At 35.2% G+C, this 22,235-nt stretch overlaps 1 protein-coding gene across 1 annotated transcript; it reads left to right on the forward strand.

Annotated features, from left to right (window-relative positions):
* The first annotated feature begins 1,122 nt into the window (after window positions 1–1,122).
* LOC110456807 (trypsin beta-like) lies at window positions 1,123–22,051 on the forward strand. Its single transcript, XM_021507770.1, has 8 exons — window positions 1,123–1,291; window positions 1,461–1,592; window positions 13,870–13,946; window positions 16,038–16,204; window positions 17,892–17,967; window positions 18,451–18,649; window positions 20,092–20,231; window positions 21,850–22,051. The coding sequence occupies exons 1-8, from the start codon at window positions 1,123–1,125 to the stop codon at window positions 22,009–22,011; spliced, it is 1,122 nt and encodes a 373-aa protein (XP_021363445.1). The 3' UTR covers window positions 22,012–22,051.
* Window positions 22,052–22,235: the final 184 nt, after the last annotated feature.

Raw genomic sequence — 22,235 nt, forward strand, 5'->3', positions numbered from 1 at the left:
AGTTTGTTTTTTCTGGCACGTAGCCGACACCTGCAAAAAACACATTATAAATCACCTCGAGGTCGAGGTATTCAATTAATCATACCAATGGAATGGTTTAAAGGGGTGCTCGTCTACGTGTTGGCCGGCATCGTGTCAGGAGTTGCCTCCCTTGATGTGTACCTTGATACAGAAGAGAGGATACAAGTTCCCGGGAATATCGACATTAATTGCTCGCTACCAAATGTTCCTAATAAGCCCATGGCTTTAAGTCCTCTCCACATTGAGACCCCTGTCGAGACTGAAGATAGGGTTTGGATAGGATGGCAAAGAAATTTTACCAAATGGATTGATTTTCGTGGATGTATACAAAAAACCTTTTCATCTAAAATCAATGACAAATCGATTGACATATCCGATCCATTTCTGGATTGTTATAAATTCTGTGATTCTTTTTCTTTCATGTTGTCAAGTTTAAAGTGTTTCTGCACGAATACGTCGCAAGATCCAGATCAATCAGGATTACTGATAGTGAATTCAAGTTTTGTTGGAAATACCAACAATGTGATGTGTATGTATCAACCTCTGACCAACTACACGCACGAACTTGACGAACAGCGGAATGGAAACTGTCTATTTGCGTTCAAAGCTAATAACAAACTCAACTTCTCTAATGCTTTGTGCTTAAAAAACAAAACATCGCTATGTGTAGCACGTAAAAGTAAAAGATTATACGATAATAAGTATTCTACGTGGCTTAACATTACAGACGTGTGTAAACACAAAGGAACTTTCTTCCCGAGCTATTCAATAATAAAAGAAAATAGAGAAATTGCAACCAAACATTTCAAAGATGCTCAACACTACTGGATTTCAGCCTTTCGGCGTCCGTTGAATACCTGTCTGGCTGCCGTTTTGTACACGAACGGGACGCTAGGGGAGCCAAAACCTACCTCCTGTAACACTCCGTTACGTTCACTATGTATCCGCAATGTTGAATTTGAAGGGTCCACTGGAAACGTTGGTCCTGTAGGGTCTACGGGAAACGTTGGAAAAAGTGACCAAATCCCTGGTTACGTTTGGGGTTTCGTGGCCAGTATTTGTGTGCTTTGCATTTTGGTTGCAATTCTACTCTACCTCTATATGAGAAAGGTGCCAGAATCGAAAAATAAGACCAAAAAGAGAACGTCTCCGGTTGACAATGCTGTATCATCAACGCAAACCCGAGCAGGTGTACAACCACACCGACAAGATAAATCAGCGACCATTGAAGAAATTCAGGAAAACGAGTACCACACGATTGGCGCATCAGGTAGTGATGAAGCAATTTATCACGAACTCGACGAAATACCCCGATCGCAGGAGACACATGATTGAAGTAATTATGATCACGTGACCCACGCCATGATAGCAGATAACACTCATTACGACGTATTTTGTAAAAAAAGGTAAATCTTCCAACTCTGACAATGTCATTTCAGATTATGACACTACTTTTAGCATCAAACAAAAGCTTGAGGGAGATTATGACACCGCCGGAGGACAGGAAATCGATCGAGATCTGAGTGAAAATGACAGTATTGCTGGTCCTACACTCGCAAACGAGGAGAATAGTATTTAGGCATGTTATGAGGTCTGTATCAATATATACTACAATATCTGTATTGTTGTCTAAAATACTGTCTTGTATGTCACTATAGTTAAATCTATATCAACAGACATTCGAAATAAGCCTCTTGATATTAATGGTCTCTTCATTTAGCATTAACGGTAAACTGCATTTTGGGGATGAGAAATGGTGGGCTCTTAAAAGAACGATTTTGTTTTAAATATTGGTCTCTAAAAGTCTATTTTAAACACAACATACTAGTGCCTATATTTCGTCTTATTACATCAAATAATTGCTAATATTGTGGTTTTTTGTCGTTATTCATAAAGAAAAAGTCTCATAATCAAAGAAAATGGTACTACTGCATCAGTTAAAATCTTAAAAGAAATAATCCATTTCAGAGCAAATTTCTTACACATGCAGTATGTAATGTTTACTACAGAAGATGAGGCCACAAAGGGGAATTTTTTTCTCGCTTAGAGATATTTTCTTATCTAGAAAATCATTAACTAGATTTGATGCTATACATTATCGATTCTTGATAACAACAGCATATGTGTTATTTTTGCGTGTGAAAATTATGATGCTATTTAATAGGAATACATCTGTAGAAATCAAATATTGGTAATAGTATTAAATTATATTGTAACTTAGTGGCATTCTCTAGGTTAATTGTAAGTGTAATTGTGACACGGTCCATGCTATATCCGAATCGATACATAGTATTAATAACTAATGAGGTATTTTGCATTAGGTCAAGTCATTGTTTGGTTTCAATCCATTCAAATTTTGTATGTATAGAGTGTTTAAAATTGAAAACAAAATGTAGAACACATTTGACTTTTCTTATGATGATTTAGTAGATATACCGACGCACGGTAGTTTAGCAGTAGGACGCCGGGCTCGTGACCAAAGGGTTGCGGGTTCGAGTCACGGCATGGCACTGTGTTGTATCTTTGAGCAAGATACTTTACTCTGCTTGTTCAAAGATACAACGGCTGTAAATGAGTACGTGGTTTGGCAGTACTAGAATTGTAGAATGCAAGCTGTACATGTGAGCGCCGCAATGGCAGCACCGGCTGTATGCTCCCCAGGGAGTTGAGCAAGATATTGGCTGCTTGCAAAGGCCCTATAACCACGGATCATAATTTGTGAACCGCTTTGAGACAACTTACGAACTAGATTGTGATAAAACGGTATATAAGAACCTCGAATTATTATTATTAGTATAAATGCCTTAATGAATGTTGAACAATACTGTATCAGAGGTGAATGTGAAGTTTGTTACGTGTTAAAACAATTTCTCAACAACAATTCAGTGAAACGATTTAGCTTACCCTTTCACCCCTATGTAACTTTAATTAACTCTACCATTGATCTGGATAAGTCCATGATGGTCTACAGTGGTGAAAGGGTTTAACTGCTTCCTTGTTTTACTTCGTTCCATGTTTATCAATGTTAGTGTTTAAAGTGACAGGAAGTCTCTTTCGTCGAAAACTTTGGATACCCGTATTAAACCAGCAACATCACGTGTTCCCTGTTGACGTCAGTTCAGCTATATATGGAACAGTATTTAATTTCACAATCTTCCATAGATGACATGTAAAAAAAGTCACTTCCGTTTGTCTACTTAAACATATCGAAGCTTATATTCACTGCCATTGTAAAAAACACTGAGAGCTCGTGCTTTCAAATAACCTCAATCATGACAGATAACGTATTTTCATTATCCCAATTTAACATTGTGTGTATACTATTTTTTGTCATATCTATTTTCATTAGAAGTTTCTATCCGTTTTCCATTTAATAATAACGCAATGTGTAATGTCATTAACAAGATGTTGGTGACTACCTGGACGTGTGTGTCAATGTAGTATTAATTATTGGTTTGTTATGGCTATAATTATCACTAATAGTTTGTTGATGGTAAAGTGTAAATATACTTTTAAATCTAGTCTTAAACCTGTGTATCTATAGTTGCTTGCTGTTGTTATAACTTTTTTGAACTGTTTGTTGACGATAAGTTGTATTTTGTGAAAAACACACCAAAAGTCAAAATGAAATATACCGAGTATGATACAATAAGAATGATGCAGTTTCTAGTTGACAATTTCTTTATTGAGTTCCGTGGTAAGATTTTAAAGCGAACAGTAGGCATTCCTGTGGGAATAATCTGTGCCCCTCTTCTGGCAAACTTGTATTAATTTATTATTAGTCTGAAGTTATTGACGAGCTAGTCAGAACTATTGAAAACGAAAAACTTAGATAAATCAACTATTTACTCTCATCAAATTACGAATCTGATTGACCACGTCTGTCGTATATATAATCCTTGACTTTAAATCAACGACGTTACCGACACATCTTCATCAGCCGTTTTGTTCATTCTTCACAAACACCATGACAAACAGAGACAGCATATTACTTAACTGTAAGGGTTATTGGTACTATATATATCCTATTCAGGATATTTGGGCCGGGGTTAATTGGACTACCTCTATCATCTTCGTGATATTTGGTTCGGTGTTATTGGTAACATATTTATCTTCTCCCGGATATTTGGGTCAGGGTTATTTGGACTATCTCTACAGGATATTTGGGTCAGGGTTATTTGGACTATCTCTATCCTCTACAGGATATTTGTGTCGGGGTTATTTGGACTATATCTATCTTCTTCAGGGTATTTGGGTCAGGGTTTTATGGGCTATATATATCCTCTCAAAGATATTTTGGTCAAGGTTATTGGTACTATATCTATCCTCTCAAGGATATTTAGGTAGGGTTATTTGGAATATCTCGATCTTCTCCAGGATATTTGGATCATGGTTATTTGGACTATATCTGTCCTCTCAAAGATATTTGGGTCGGGTTTAGTTGGACTTTCTCTATCCTGTTCAGGATATTTGGGTTAGGGTTATTAAGACCATCTCTATCCTCTTCAGGATATTTGGGTCAGGGGTATTGGTACTATATCGATCCTCTCTAGGATATTTGGGTCGGGATTATTTTAACACTCTCTATCTTCTCCAAGATATTTGGGCTACCTTTATCATCTTCAGGATATTTGGTTCAGGCTTATTTGGACTATATCCATCCTCTTCGTGATATTTGGTTCGGTGTTATTGGTACTATATTTATTTTCTCCATGATATTTGGGTCAGGGTTATTTGGACTATATCTGTCCTCTCAAAGATATTTGGGTCGGGGTTAGTTGGACTATCTCTATCCTGTTCAGGATATTTGGGTTAGGGTTATTAAGACCATCTCTATCCTCTTCAGGATATTTGGGTCAGGGGTATTTGGACTATCTCTATCCTGTTCAGGAAATTTGGGTTAGGGTTATTGGTACTATATCGATCCTCTCTAGGATATTTGGGTCGGGATTATTTTAACACTCTCTATCTTCTCCAAGATATTTGGGCTACCTTTATCATCTTCAGGATATTTGGTTCAGGCTCATTTGGACTATATCCATCCTCTTCGTGATATTTGGTTCGGTGTTATTGGTACTATATTTATCTTCTCCATGATATTTGGGTCAGGGTTATTTGGACTATCTCTATCCTCTACAGGATATTTGTGACGGGGTTATTTTGACTATATCTATTCTCCTTAGGGTATTTGGGTCAGGTTTATTTGGACTATGTATATCCTCTCCATGATATATGGGTCGTGGTTATATTAACTATCTTTGTTATCTTCAGGATATTTCAGTTAGGGTTATTTGGACTATATCTATCCTCTCAAAGATATTTGGGTCAGGGTTATTGGTACTATATCTATCCTCTCTAGGATATTTGGGTCGGGATTATTTGGAATATCTCTATCCTTTTTAGTATATTCGGTTCGTAGTTATTTGGACTATATCTACCATCTCAAGGATATTTGGGTCGGGGTTATTTGGACTATATTAAATCTCTCCAGGACAAACACTTGATCGAGATCTGAATGAATATGACATTATTGCTGATCCTTCACGCGCAAACGAGGATAACAGTATATATATTGTAGACATAGCATTAATGGTAAACTGAATTTTGGGGATGAAAAGAACGGATTGTTTAAAAGAGGTGATCTCCAAAACCAATTTTACAGTATATATCTTACATCTTAAAAAACGGAACACGTCGATCTGAAAAAATGAGACAAACATGGATAACTTGGAATCAGAAATTGGGCTCTACACCTTTCTTACGATCAACAGAAATATCACACTTTTTTGTCTCTGATATTATACATTTTGTCCAACAAAAAGAATTGTTAAATTAATTAATCAAGGAAGATGATAGAATTAATCTGCATTAAATGTTATTACTGAAGATGAAACATCTCCAATCCTGCTATTAACTTTGAAAACTCAACATTTAATCTGAGAGATTGTTTACTTCTCTAAGGATAAAATTATGATATCCTGTATCTTTTTGCGACTTTATCGCGAAATAGATTTTTGTCGATTCTACAGCAGATTATGACATCATAATAAATATTAGGAAAATATGAACAAAAACGAATTTCCCAAAAAGATCAAATCAGTAAAACAATAAAGCGTACTTAAACTGCTTTCTTGTTTTCTAATTTTCTATCATCATCGATGTTAGTGACCAAATGTCATTTGTCGAAAAGAAGGTTTTCTTCAGGTATTCTGGTTTCCTCCCTCATTAAGACCCTGTAATTGATATAAGTTAGAAAACTTGTTTCACAATTGGTGTAACATAAATTCAATTTATCTTTTCATTCGTAGGAAAAGTTCGATGTACTATCACTGTAACTGATTAAGCTACATTGTCAACTGAAGTGTCCTGGCCCAACAGTGCTACAGTTATATATAAACAGAAGTGTCCTGGCCCGACAGTACTACAGTTATATATAAACAGAAGTGTCCTGGCCAACTGAGCTACAGTTATATCTAAACAGAAGTGTCCTGGCCCAACAGTGCTAATGTTATATCTAAACAGAAGTGTCCTGGCCCAATGTGCTACAGTTATATCTAAACAGAAGTGTCCTGGCCCAACAGTGCTACAGTTATATCTAAACAGAAGTGTCCTAGCCAACTGTGCTACAGTTATATCTAAACAAAAGTGTCCTGGCCCAACAGTGCTACAGTTATATCTAAACAGAAGGGTCCTGGCCCAACAGTGCTACAGTTATATCTAAACAGAAGTGTCCTGGCCCAACTGTGCTCAATTATATCTAAACAGAAGTGTCCTGGCCCAACTGTGCTACAGTTATATCTAAACAGAAGTGTCCTGGCCCAACAGTGCTATAGTTATGTCTAAACAGAAGTGTCCTGGCCCAACAGTGCTACAGTTATATCTAAACAGAAGTAAAAGGTGGCTTACTATATATAGGAAAACGTACAGTGCAGTGGATTTCTATGTAATGTAATGCAAAGTATTCACGTGATAGGATAAGAGTTAATAAGCATCATATGGCACATAAAGACTTTGTCACTCTTAAGATATCTACATCCTTTCTCTATATATTGAAATTGCTCTAAAACACTCATAATCTTATTATGTGTGAATTGTTTATTTAATTCATATATTATATTTAGTATAATTTTGACATCTTTTAGTTTAAGTACGAATAAGAGTGTTGATGTGCTGCGTGATATTTATTGAATATTGCATCAAAATTGGACGTGGTTTTCAAATGTTATGTAGGTATCACTATCGATGTTGATGCGGACACACCTTTTTGTACCCTTATGCTAAATGTGTATTTATTTTATACAAAACGAACAATAACCAGCCGTACTTGAAGTGCTTCCCGGTTTTCTATTGTTTTTTTCATTATCAATGAAAGTGTTTAAAGCGACCATCTGTCGTTAGTAGATATGAAGGTTTTTATTATAAACTATAATTGAACTCAACCAGTCCTTGGAAAACGATGTTATTAAATTTTTCCGTTTCCTTCTTTTCGCCAAGATCATCATAAATTCAATGGCCAAATTTTCCAAGCAAGATAATAGAATAAATTTGCGTTTTATATTATTATTGAAGATGTTTCAGTGCTGCTATTCACTTTGGAAACTTAACATTTAATCTGTGAGACTGTTTACTTCTGTAAGGCTTAAAAAATAGATCCTGTATCTTATTGCGACTTTATTGCGAAGTTTATTTTGTGGGTTCTACAGTAGATACATTACAATAAGGATTAGGAAAATATAAACAAAACAAATTTCCCCAAAATAACAATTCAGTGATTAAGCGTGCTTAAACTGCCTCCTTGTTAACTATTCTTCTATCATTACCAATGTAAGTGTTAAAAGTTACCATATGCCATTTGTCGAAATAAAGGTTTTCTTCAGGTATTCTGGTTTCCTCCCTCATTAATACACTGTGCGAGCTTCCATCCCGGCATATCAGAGTAATGGATATAAGTTCTACACTTACAAAACAACGTGTTACGATGATAAATGATCCTGCTAAATTAATATAGGTAAGTAGTAAACCTTCATGATATAGATAGATATATAAAGCACACGCTTTCGATTTTCCAGCATGACTAAAGCTTTGATTAATATTTCTGAAAGGAAAACCATACCTTAAGGGACTTTTATGAGCAAGAATAAAGATAAAATGAAATATAAGCAAACAGTGATCTGAGTGTAAAAAAAAATCATCGGGACGATATTTGGATTTGAATCCTGGATTTCAGATTGATGAATTTCTATCATCTAGATTCTGTCTACTTTCTTCATCAAGTTTCAATGCATGATACCGTGTATGTAAATGATGTCTCTATTATCATATTTGCATTTTCTTATCAAAATTATTATAACAAAATAGAAGACATGGGTCCCCATTACTATAACTACAAAAACAACAAATGGAACTTTATCAATCAATTATTTAATTAAGTATTGTGGTAGAAAAGTCCAGATTGGGAACAAACTCTCCATCTTCTAGGCATTAATATATTCGTTATTATATTGCATTGTACTAGATTCATGTAATATTTAGATTATTTTACATTAATGATGTTCAGGTGTACCATGTAATATTTAGATTATTTTACATTAATGAAGTTCATATGTACCATGTAATACAAGATAATTATATGTATGTGTATGTAAGGAAAAGTGGTCATTGAAAAAGCTGTAACGTTTTCTGGCCCATCGATTTACACTATATAGAGAACATTTTGTCTCCACCGAGATGTAAACGAGTCACAGTTGTTTCCCTTTACTTACAATAAACATGTAGAATCAGAGTTATTCCCCATAGACCATTATGATTATAAACTAAAAACCGATAGATGACGTAAGTATTATTTCTGTAACTGAAATATATATGGACCACATAAGTATTGAGAGATTCTCACTACAAATAGAGACTCTATATATATATAGAAAAAATAAGATGAACGACCGACTAATCGTTAATCTTATTTTTTCTATATTTACTTCCTTCACATGTGCATTTAATCCCTTTTTATTATATATATATATATTTAACTTGAGAACACACTGATTTTGAAATAATTTTTATTCATTTTTTTTTTGTATATTACGTTATGTTTATTAAATATACTTTGATATTCCTCTTGTTACATGTAATGTTGTTGTTTTGATATAGGTATGCTACTTCAATCTAAACGAACGATTCGCTAAGAAACATACATAATTATTATTTGATATTATTTATAACACGCTTTTTCATTGATTTGAGTGCACAAACTTATCAAGTGATGGAACGGAAAAAAGACGACATATTTTCATGACGTCATACGTCATACACAAAGCACATTAATTTTGTACAACCCCCCCCCCCAAAAAAAAAAAAAAACCCAAAAAAACAACCAACCAAATAGTCATCTTCTGCATAGAACAGATCACATGGATTCTCGAAGACTAGCGAAGAGATATACATGGATTTTTTTGCGTCATCAATTGAAAGCGAAAATGAAATTGTGCGTGTTGAAAGCATAGCACACGTGCGGGGGATTTAGGACCCATCATTTGATTAATCAACATGAAATCATTTCAGCCATTTATAAAACAATACTATTTTTGTTGTAAATAAAAATGACATATATTTCTACAATAACAATTTGCTCTTCTAATTCTTTAGAATTGATTTATAATAATAATTACACATTTTTCTAATATTGTCTGATTGCATTTACCGTTTGTGTTTTAAGTGACCTGATTTTGACCTGTAGCTTTTAGTGGCAGCAATGACTGATGACATATATACAAACTGTGATTCAGAAAGTTAATGACGACTTCATTCCTGAATAGGACAGTAGTCGTCAATGGCGGTTGTCACATATGTCGCAGGTAACACGTACCTAGAGGTCATCTGGGGGGTTTTGCTTTCCATTTTAATGCCAGGTCATCTGGAGGTTTTGCTTTATTTTTTCGCGAGGTCATCTGGAGGTTTTGCTTTAATTTTTCGCGAGGTCATCTGGGGATTTTGCTTTACTTTTTCGCGAGGTCATCTGAGGGTTTTGCTTTACTTTTTCGCGAGGTCATCTGAGGGTTTTGCTTTGCTTTTTCGCGAGGTCATCAGGGGGTTTTGCTTTACTTTTTCGCGAGGTCATCAAGGGGTTTTGCTTTGCTTTTTCGCGAGGTTATCTGGGGGTTTGCTTTCCTTTGCTTTTCAAAAACTATTTTGTTCTTTCATTATGTCATTCAATATTGAGTTCCAATATGTATCTTGTGTTTATTGATAATAAAGTATACCTACCACTAATAATGTTTTCAAACTATCAAACCATCAAATCTGTTTTTCCTATATTCATGTTTTTTTTAATATATCTTATCATTATAAAATATAATCTCTATTTATTTTACATAAAAAAAAAAAAAGGAAACCGGAGGAAACCCATGTGGTCGGGCAGCTGACTCCGCAAATGTTCACATCCGATTCGGGAATCTAACCCCAGCCGCCTTGGTGAAGGACGAGTGCGTTTTCAACTGTGCCACCCAATCACCCATTACTTAGATTCCTGGGAGAAATGGCACACTTCCTATACGATATTTCCCCCGTGGTAAGACCATTTCACATTCACTTTTGCCAGAAAGGAAAGTTATTATAACATCAATAGATTAGTTTCGAAGCTTCGCTATCTGCCATACGTTGACATGTCTGTACTGTTTCCCCATGATTTTATCATAATGTTGATTACAATGTCAATTTCATATTTGTAATATATCTTGTCCTCACATCATCTGATTGTCATCACATTAACACTTTATTTGTATCTCTTTAAAAATAAAATTTGCTTCACCGATCTGATATTTTGTCATTCTTTCCATTTTCGTTATATTGTTTCCAAAATACATATTCTTACATAGATAATTTTATTACTTGTGTTCCATCGATTTACCGCTTGAAATTCAAGTTTATATCACCATTTGAAATGAGAATCGTTCTTGTGGTTTTGCAGGTGTAGGTATTATAATGAATCAGAACATGACCTGTTGCAATCGTTTCCTGCTAATTAATATTTTCTGTGGTTTATTGCTAATGTTAATTACTTGCCTATATTATTTCTTTTGTAATTTCGACTTTGAATAATTGAATGAAATCAAACATATTACGTCTTCATGTTAAATATTACTTATATCCTGTATAGCGATTGCACATAAGTATCCTCAAACAATTGATATGACCTTTTCACATACTCTATATCAATAAAATTACCCTTAACTCATTCACCCCTGCCATTTCATAATGAACTATTCCAACCTTTCAATGGGTAGAGTTCAAATGTGTCTTCAGAGGTACATAAATTAAATACTCTTACAAATGTAACATTTTTATTAAGACTGACCACAGTTGATAACAAAAAGGACAAGTGGGCCTGTGTTACTCATCTGTTTCTTCTGTTATCTGAACGAGACAAGACGTTTTTCCGCTAATTTGAGACCGTGACAGCCCTCTCCGATAATTTACCTAAAGTATTAAAACGACATCACTTGGTAAGGGGAATACCAGTAACATTTGCACAACATTATTGATAATTATACATCTTGTCATTTTATCAGCTTTGAATACCTCTTGAAGACTATGAGAGTATTTTTGAGGTTAAGTTTGTCTATCTTTGGCCAGGTAGAAATTGAAAATAGCTGACAATTTCTCGAACATTCAGAGTACAGGTGGCCTGTTTAAATGTGACTCGGTTCGAAATATAAAAAAAATATGAAATGATTTTTATGATTAAACCTGGTGTGTAAAAACATGAAGTAACATATTTAAACAGACAAATAGGTTTTATTTGTAAAATAAAAACTAGCGTAGTGCCGCATGCATGCCCACACACACACACACACACACACACACACACACACACAAACACAAACACACGCACAATAGGCGACGCAAAACCAAACAAAAAAAAGACATTTTAACAAATCAATAATACAACATTCCCGAGAAAGGAGACACCTCATTATATAAACACCCTCACACAGACCCTCAGTCGTCACCCTCAGTGGAATCGGGTAATCAGGAGCGCTGGCCTTGTAATTTGTCTGTAATCTTAATTGGTAGAAAACAAATTTTAATTATTTGAGAATATGATAATTTGTTTCATGAATCAAAATATAGAGACATAAACAGTTCTATTCTGTCAGAGAAGTTTTGAACAGTTCACCATATTACCCGTTAATACCAAATTGAATAGATAAATGCCTCCACCCCATCCATTTAAAATGCAATGCAAAACAAAAACCACAAGCACATGTTACAGTTAGCTTGATGCATGAGTTTGCAATGCAAATCTAATACATTTTCGCATAAACGTCACCTGCCGCGTATTTTAAGTAATTTAATATGATGTTATATATTCAAAACATAAGTTTGCTGGTTACACCATATGCTTCAATAGTGTTGTAAAATGAACAACATATTGTTGAACAGTTATGCGGTATTCGGAACAACGGTTTTATGACTGTTTGATATCTTTAAGAGAATACTTGTATGAGAAAACACAATATGTCCTTTTCTTGATGACATTCGCTTTATCCCCGTCTGGCGTAATACACATCTTATAGTATCACAAACATATTCTCAACCACAAGAGGCCCACATGATGACTCTAGTGGTAATTTGGGAGTTAAATAATCAATGTCAGCAGCAAATTTATAAACAAATTAAGTGCTTATGTCACTCCTTTTTTGAAACGTTGATCGCTTGGGGGGAAGGACAGAGCCAGGTGGATTCCGAACAAGAGAGTATAAATACATCCGTAGGTCCCTTTCTCGATACGATCTTCATTAGTGCGTAAGTCGACACCATGGCAGTTTGGCTTCTCAGTCTTGTTTTCAGCGGAAAGGAAACTATCATATTATTTCAGTTTTGATAATTTAGAGATGTGTTTTATTCATAAGCCATAACGATGTAAGTTGGTTCCAAAATGAGCATATTGTCACGAAACACATTATGTATGTATATGCATAATTATTATTACAACCTGTACGTATTTTATTAGTTAGGTTATAGATCGGTTAACAATTATCATATCATTATCAATGACATAACTGATGCATTCGTAAATCCTGGTTATATAATAGGTAAGAAAATGTTCATATTATTATTTTCATAAGACATTACATATGTATTTTCTCTCGTTTTGTTACAACTCGGTTATGAAACCATATATTGTTATCATTACAAGCATTTCTTATTCATAATATCTTATGTTCGTGAAGTAAGATAATTGATTATCATAAATGACACATGCATTATATGTTATAAGTTGGAAATTGAATGAAATGATGATGCTATTGTTTATATATTTAGTTATGCATCATAGTGTTGCATATTAGTGCAGAATGGTCATAGGTGTCATTTAGTTGTTTTAAGTTTAAACTTTGTCTACATCACACGTGGCTGCTTGAATATTTAACTGATTACCTATTTGTATCGGCAGTGCTAGAATTGTCGAATGCTAGCTGTTAGCGACGAAATGGCAGCTCCGGCTGTATGCTCCCCAGGGAGTTGAGAAATATATTGGCTGGTTGCAAAGGCCCTATAACCACGGATAATAATTTGTGAACCGCTTTGAGACGACCTACGAACTAGGTTGTGATAAAGCGGTTTATAAGAACCTCCAATTATTATTGCATCACCCGTCGCTGCTTTGAATATTTAACTGATTACCTTTTTGTACTGAATAAAGTATGTAAATTTGCAGTTCTGAACACATCAGGGATCCTAGGTAACACCGCCTACAATCTCGACAATGACGTCATTCCAATTGTTGATACATTCTTTACATTTCCTGTACTAAAACGGAAATAAACATAACATTGCATCTTCAAATCGTAGGTTGCCTAGCGTTCCCGGAGATTCCAACTCCCCACCACCCGGGGCAGGACCTTATCGACCTTGCCTTGCAGACTCAGGTAAGTCCATATTATTTAGCTTTGTTCAGGAAGCATCTCATTTTCGAATAGTTTGTGTACACAAAGTAAACTTCCCGGTTTTATGTTGATGCAACTGATTTAATTCACCCTACGATAAGATCGGTTGTTCCTTTTCTTGAATATAATTTGAAGTATTGAAAGAATCGGTCCTTGTCAAGTCTGAAAATAATATGTGATACGAAAATATCAAGATGTTCCTGAACATTTCCTAATACAGCTAAATGAACAAATGAAGACACAAATGTATCTTTCAACATTTATTAAAGACACAGAAGCATAATATCTAGTTGAAAAATGAATGGTTCAATTCAACCGAAAAGGAAAGATATCGGTCAGTCGGTTATTGCAAAACATCATATATTCATCGGTTTTTGTTTTCCACCTCCAAATATCTTCATATCAATAAAAACATCACACTTTATAACATACAGAAAAACAATAACTTACATATTTGTTTTCAATAAATAATAGATTCGTTAAGTGCAGCATATACAAAATACCACAATTAAATGTACATTGCTTTGCAATTTTGGCAGAGAATGAAATATATATATAAAAAAAAAAAAAACATATTTCAAAATATATGTATATTTTCGATAACAAATTGTATCGTGTTGATCAATGTCTAAAATACTGAGACATTTCGTCAATGTATTTGTTCACGCATCTTAAGTAAAATCATCTAGAAAAAATCCGTTTGACACGATAAGACAGCAAAATGACCTGGGGAGACAGAAAAACAGAACGAAGACATGATAAACCCCCTTAAAAGGTTGAGGCAAGTTCATGTAACTCCGGACGAATCGAGTTTCTTGTACCACGTGTAGTTCCCGTCATGATCACTTCCATCAAAAATCTAGGAGAGAAGGTAAATTAAACCTCAAAGATTAAAGAAAGGAGGCTTTTATACCTGTTGACAATGATATATCATTAGTTGGATATTCAGGTCGTGGTGATTCCGGTCAAATCTAGGAAAGTATGTAAATCACCCATCAAAGATTTAAGCTAAATTTCTAGCTTCTATCCATAGTCTTGTAGCATTAAATGCATAAATAATCAGGGATTATAAGTATGATAGAAATATGGTAAGTCAACTTTACACATAACACATCAAAAATATTTCTCTATCTATTTAGGAGATGCCTCATAAGCTAAATGATATACTGAAGTGATATCTCCACTGCATTGACAGTATAAACGAAAATTATAGTTTTGTTAGTCCAGTTGATTTTGACGTCATATTACAATAGAGACACGTGATTAGTAACGTCCAATGAAATGTCCCGACACAAACATATTTTCAACCAATCAGTATCAATCATGTTCCGATTCAACAACAGACATTCCTATGGTTTTCCTTTATAATATCATTATACATGTGTATGTTTGATTGTTCTGATAATTTCACTCATCCTTCTAACGTGTGAGAATGTCAACGAAATACGCTATTCTCATAAAAATATTGTAATAAAAAAATAAGCACAACAATGAAAGTAAATTTGGGAATGTGAACAAAAGTTTCAGGTATTTAATAACGCCAATTCCCGTTTCAAGATTAAAAGGAAAATGTACCACATTGTTTATACACATGAATAAGAATTAGACGACGTACAAAAAGACAATTGCAGACCATCAAAACAAACGGAAAAATAAACTACGTGGGGAAGAATATTAAATAGATAAAACATAACAAAAATAAACACAGGCGAAATCAGTGAGCGTGACTTTATGTCATCCTGCATAATGTCTCGTCAAACCCAGTAAAATTAAGAGTAAATGATTGTTAGAAACTCGTGTTTTTCTGAAACTTGCGCAAAATCGTTTTGTGTAATAATAACCTAAAACATGCAGTATTTGAAACATAAAAAGAAATTAAAAGGAGGGTACACGTACCAAAAGTGAAGAAATAAAACGAATACGCAGAAAAAACTTTATCTTTATCTTTATACGTGTCAGAATTTTATAACATATTTATTATATAAGTTACCGTTGATCCAAACAAAATCAGTTCACTCTTGATATACTGTTTAGATATATTCACACACAAGATGGGTATTGTATGCACTTCAGGCTGATTTGAAGGGAGAGGGCAGGATCGTGGGAGGTGATGACGCCTATATCAATAACTACCCATGGCAGGCCTCGCTGAGGTCTTATGGACAACACATCTGTGGTGCCGTTATACTTAGTGAGGACTTTGTTCTCACGGCAGCTCACTGCGTTGGAAATAGCGCGAGGTTTGTTTGTTTGTGTTTGTCTTAAGAGACGCTAATGTAATATGACGACGGTATTCGCTAGTAATTGTGCCACCACTCAAGAGTAAATTTATGGCATTCATGCATACATGTATGACGTCATGGATAGCAATTTCATATGACTTATTTCACATAGAAACCCAGTAAGACACGGAGGAGGCAAGACTATCAATAGTCTTCTATTTACAGTGGGTCGTTAAAGACAAGACCCCTCTATTTACAGTGGGTCGTTAAAGACAATACCCCTCTATTTACAGTGGGTCGTTATAGACAAACCCCTCTATTTACAGTGGGTCGTTATAGACAATACCCCCTATTTACAGTGGGTCGTTATAGACAATATCCCTCTATTTACAGTGGGTCGTCATAGACAATACCCCTCTATTTACAGTGGGTCGTTATAGACAATACCCCTCTATTTACGGTGGGTAGTTATAGACAATACCCCTCTATTTACAGTGGGTCGTTATAGACAAAACCCCTCTATTTACAGTGGGTCGGTATAGACAAAAACCCTCTATTTACGGTGGGTAGTTATAGACAATACCCCTCTATTTACAGTGGGTCGTTATAGACAATACCCCTCTATTTACAGTGGGTCGTCATAGACAATACCCCTCTATTTACTGTGGGTCGTTATAGACAATACCCCTCTATTTACAGTGGGTCGTCATAGACAATACCCCTCTATTTACAGTGGGTCGTTATAGACAATACCCCTCTATTTACAGTGGGTCGTCATAGACAATACCCCTCTATTTACTGTGGGTCGTTATAGACAATACCCCTCTATTTACAGTGGGTCGTCATAGACAATACCCCTCTATTTACAGTGGGTCGTTATAGACAATACCCCTCTATTTACAGTGGGTCGTCATAGACAATACCCCTCTATTTACAGTGGGTCGTTATAGACAATACCCCTCTATTTAGAGTGAGTCGGTATAGACAAAAACCCTCTATTTACGGTGGGTAGTTATAGACAAGACCCTCCCATTTACAATGGTTCGTTATAGACAAGATCCCTCTCTCTACAATGGGTCGTTATAGACAATACCCCTCTATTTACAGTGGGTCGTTATAGACAATTCCCCTCTATTTACAATGGGTCGTGATAGATAATACCCCTCTTTTTACAGTGAGTCGTTATAGACAATACCCCTCTATTTACAGTGAGTCGTTATAGACAATACCCCTCTATTTACAGAAGATCGTTATAGACAAGACCCTTCTATTTACAATAGGTCGTTATAGATAATACCCCTCTATTTACAATGGGTCGTTATAGAAAAGACCCTTCTATTTACAGTGGGTCTTTATAGACAAGGGGTATATCACATTTAACTACATTTAAGTAATAACATTTAAAACGACAGCAGTGTTTAAGGAACACCAGGTATACATCACAAATGATACCCGTGACTTTAGTTTTAGTAATCTCTCTTAGAGATGTATATCACCTCAGCCATAATACCCGTGATTTATGTCAGAGTTAAGGATAAATATTATACCGGGTTGTATATTCCTGTCATCTGTTTATCTGTCAACACTGTCATCAATTTTTCTAACAATTAAAATCGTATTCGGTTTTCTTTGAGTGCGACTTTCTCTAAAATAGAGATTTATATTAGGGAAGCTTTCAGCCTTTATTTCACATTTTTCGTCACAGTACGTACTCGATCCGTGTAGGCAGTTCCAGTCGCGTCTCTGGAGGTTCCACACACTCCGTATCCAATGTGTTGCAGGTAAGTCAGCTTCAACTATACTTTAGTCTGACCTGCAGCTTTCCTGAAGTAGTGGCACACTGATGAGTCCTAAATGGACTAAACAGCTGTACGGTACAGTGCAACTGTATTTGATACCAAACTGTATTGGTTGAAGCGCATGTGTGTGTCTTACGTTCATAACAAAGTGGTATTTGTTGAATAAATATAGTTCAAGGTATTCCCAATTCTGATTTAACAGACCAATTCGCAAATCCACCCTTTAAGTCCCTGCCACAGCGATGTGTCCTAGAAGGTTAAAACAGCTGTATCGTACAGTGTTATTCATTTTTCGGATATTTTATATGTAAACAAATGAAATGTATCGTCATAATGCAAATAAATGATGCAACAAACTAGTAGTGACGTAGAAATTCGAGATGTCAAAGCTTTCTGTGTAGCACACAAAGTATCTGAAACGTCGTATAGCTTATTTACACTGAAAACAAGCTTTGTTCTCCTCAGCACGAAAACTTCCAAAATTCGCCAAACACTGGCGAAGGCGCCTTTCCAAATGATATTGCCATCATGAAGTTAAGTTCTTCAATTTCGTTCAACTCAAACAAACAACCGATAAGTTTGACATCCGCTACTAACGCCCAACTAGCAGGCTACAATGAAGAGGACTGTGTGATTACAGGATGGGGTAGAACAAGCAGCGATAGTAAGAATACTTTTGCATAACTCTTCCGGTCGCGGAGTCAAACAATGGCCGTGTTGCCCGTATGTGTCATGGGTATCATATGAATGTTTGTATTATTGAGAAAATAATTCATCTAGAAATGATAGTGAAAAAAATGTATTGAAGAGGTGAAAGAAAAATGTTCTCTATTTCAATATATATATTTTTTTCTTGTATATTTAGCACTGCGGTGTGACCCTCAGATCAGTATAAAATGTATATTAACTTTTATCGCACCTCGGACAAAATGTCCAAAAACCATTGGTTTAGAGCTGTCAATTGGTTACCCTCTAATTTTCTATAGAGGGTCAGTATGATTCCATTATAGGGCAATATGGCCGCCCATTGCTCACCGATTCAAACTAAAACATTTGAGTATGTTAAATATTCATATTGTTTTGTTATACATTACATCATTTTCATTTTAAGCAAAAAGGGTCCTCGATGCGATAAATTCGTTATATAGTCAGTTACTGACCCTCTATGGTTCTGTAGAGGGTCAGTAACTGACTATATAACTAATAATATTATCAGCTGCAAAAGTAAAATTGTCTTTAGCTGAAGAGTTAGTGGTATACCTCTCAGACGTAAAACATGACCGTTTAATTGTTGAACAGTATTCAGTATAAATGATTATCATAAGTTACATGACATATATATATATTCTTACCCATGCGAAACACGTGGTTTTATCTCCTTGTTAACCTTCCCTTGTCTTACTTCAATTTTTAGTGATTACTACAGTTTTGTCTTCATTAAAGCAATATCTTGTAATCAGCAAATAGCTTCTCCTCTGATGTGACCCCGAGGTGTAATGTAGAACTGACATCTGTTGAACAGCTTGCGATGTGGACCTCATCCAGTTTTGGTGTGACCTGCAGTTGTGAACTCCATCCTTGTTATTTAAACTGTTTCTGACATGACCTTTGGTTGTAAATTAGCATTTTTGTCCGTTGGAAAGTTTGCTTACTTTGGTTCTGCAGTTGTGAAGTAGCATGGTTGTATATTGCTTCTGCCAATTAAACACTCATGTTAAAGTTGATTCTTCAGAGGAGTTCACACAACCCACATAAACCGTATCTACTCGTTTATGATAAGTAAATATACTAGGCATAGTTTTAGCATAAGGTTTTCCTTGTGGATGAATATTTATAGCGTTTAGATAATCAAAGTAAATATTTAAACTAGTATCTTCATTGGGGTTTCATATGTGTCATATACTGAGTCAGACGTGTTATCTTGACCTAATGATAGTTTCGTAGTTCATTGATCAGTTATACGAAAATTTAATTCTATTTAATTTTTAACCAGATTTTATATTAAAATACTACCAATTTTATCAATGAACATTATACAAAACTGAACACTAATTACTAAAGCATTTCCTAAATTCATATTTCAACATTCGTATTTGTCATTGACAGGTGATTTACCCACTCAGCTACAGAGGACCAACGTTAAGGTACTGACTGATGCCGTTTGCACACCATATATTGGTTCCAATTACCTGAACGGAGACATACATATTTGTCTGGACGGCGCAGGAGCCTCAGGAAGCTGCAATGTAAGTACTGCTTAGCTGTGATTTCACGGTCCACACAACAACCAAGGTCATATGACGGCCGTGTCCACAAACGTTTGGTCAATACCAGACCTCACGGATTTGTAATACATCAGATGCTCCCATCAGGAATATCTTGTCAAATCCAGAAAAAAATGCAGCTCACCAATGATCGACAGAATGTTATAATTCTAACTAATAAGATAACTTTAATTGCTGGTCAACAAACATATAGTTGAAATTGATATCCATCACTGGTAATACCCCTATATGAATCTAATATGTTTACACATTAACAATTCCATTGAACAGCCCTGAGATAACCGTAAGAACCAAAAATGTTGTAATGATCCAATAACAGCTAGAACTCTTTTCTCGTAAATTGTGACGGAAATTTCCGAATAGTTTTCGAATGACATATGCTGCTTGACAAAACAAGGAAAGAACGAATTCACAAAAAAGACGTATATATTGAAAAGCAATTCTACTATTTGCCAAAACAGTTTGAGATGTCTTTTGAATAACTATTCTCCTATTTTCTAAACAAATTCGACATATATTTTGAACAGCTATCCTGCTATTTGCTGAAACAATTTGAGTTACATTTTGAACCGAATGAGACTACAACGAACGATATAATAATAGTTGTTTCAACGTAATGAAAACATTCAAATTCATCTTTTTAACATCCATAAAGGAGTGCAACATGGCACGTTTAAACGGTACTGTGTTACATGCCAAGACCAATGCTAACGATATACTTCCTTTATTAATTTGTGTATAAAACTAATTGACGCGCTTAAAATGGTGATCTACATGTAGTTTGGAGGATGTGATTGATTAAGAATAAATGCTTCTACTTATATTCTAAAGAATTTATGAGACCAATGCTTTCGAGATGGGCCAAGGATTCATGAGTAATTCCTTTTATGAATAATTATGTGAAATAGTTCAGTTTAATACCAAAATATTGAAGGTTCTTTCTTTTGTTTAACAGATTTTGAAATTTTTGTGATTTTTACGTGATAAACCTCAAACATATTTGGAGATCCAAAAGTCCATTTCCGGTCATGCATTTGCGTAACCATTTCTTCGCTGTGAATGCAAGAAGCGTCGGTTCTAAGGGGAAATCCCGAAAAACAATGTGATGTAAACGGACGCCTAACCGTTCTTAAAAAAATGAATTTATAGTGTCAAGATTGTCATTGTTTTTATTGCAAACCTCAATGGATATCAGACCTTTTGATTGCGTAGAAATATTCTTGCGTACAAATCTCAAAAGTATCTGTTACAATATTGAACGCGCTTTTTGTATTTTACTGTCCCTCTCTTCTTCTTATGGAAAAAAGATGAACAGACTAGACGGGGTTTGCTGCTTCCGACTTTGTTGATTTTGACACTTAACAGTGTACAAAAGAGAGGCACCTGTCTATGATCTATTAGAGCAATGTTTTAATCATCAGAAGAAGTTTTTATCAGTGCTTTGAAATTCCATAATTTGCTTTGAAAATCTGTGTCTTTATAAAACATGGTCATCAATGTATTTAATTGACTATCTTAAATATAGTTATGGTATGAAGAAGATGACCTTACTTCTGTCACATTTTTGTTTGCGTCTCAGGGTGACAGTGGAGGTCCTTTGGCGTGTAGAGTCGGTAATGAATTTGAACTTGCTGGTGTGACGTCATTTGGACTGGTAGGCTGTCCGACGAACTCTCCTTCAGTATACGCCGAGACGTACGCCTTCAGGACCTGGGTCCAAAACGCCATGAAAAGCATGTAATCTTAGTTGTAATCATGTTATTTCAACAGTAAAGATATATCCAGCCTCTATGATTGTACGTGTGTCGTCCTTTATAGGAAGGAATCACTTTACATATATATATGCGTACGTACGTGGGTAATTGCGTGTATGCTATGTGTATGTGTTCCTACGCACGCATGCAGACAAGAATATATTTAAGTAGTGTTAATGAAGTCATGATAATTACAAGTCTTTTCCATCAA

The sequence above is a fragment of the Mizuhopecten yessoensis genome, unplaced genomic scaffold (assembly GCF_002113885.1).
Source record: "Mizuhopecten yessoensis strain PY_sf001 unplaced genomic scaffold, ASM211388v2 scaffold8849, whole genome shotgun sequence".
Lineage (NCBI taxonomy): Eukaryota > Metazoa > Mollusca > Bivalvia > Pectinida > Pectinidae > Mizuhopecten > Mizuhopecten yessoensis.

What these genes read in the sequence shown, in the direction of transcription:
- LOC110456807 (XM_021507770.1), top strand. Translation starts at nt 1,123, where the DNA reads ATGAGAAAGGTGCCAGAATCGAAAAATAAGACCAAAAAGAGAACGTCT. An exon ending in CCACACGATTGGCGCATCAG is followed by an intron (nt 1,292 to 1,460) that starts GTAGTGATGAAG and finishes ATGTCATTTCAG; the next exon opens with ATTATGACACTACTTTTAGC. An exon ending in CCGTATCCAATGTGTTGCAG is followed by an intron (nt 17,968 to 18,450) that starts GTAAGTCAGCTT and finishes TGTTCTCCTCAG; the next exon opens with CACGAAAACTTCCAAAATTC.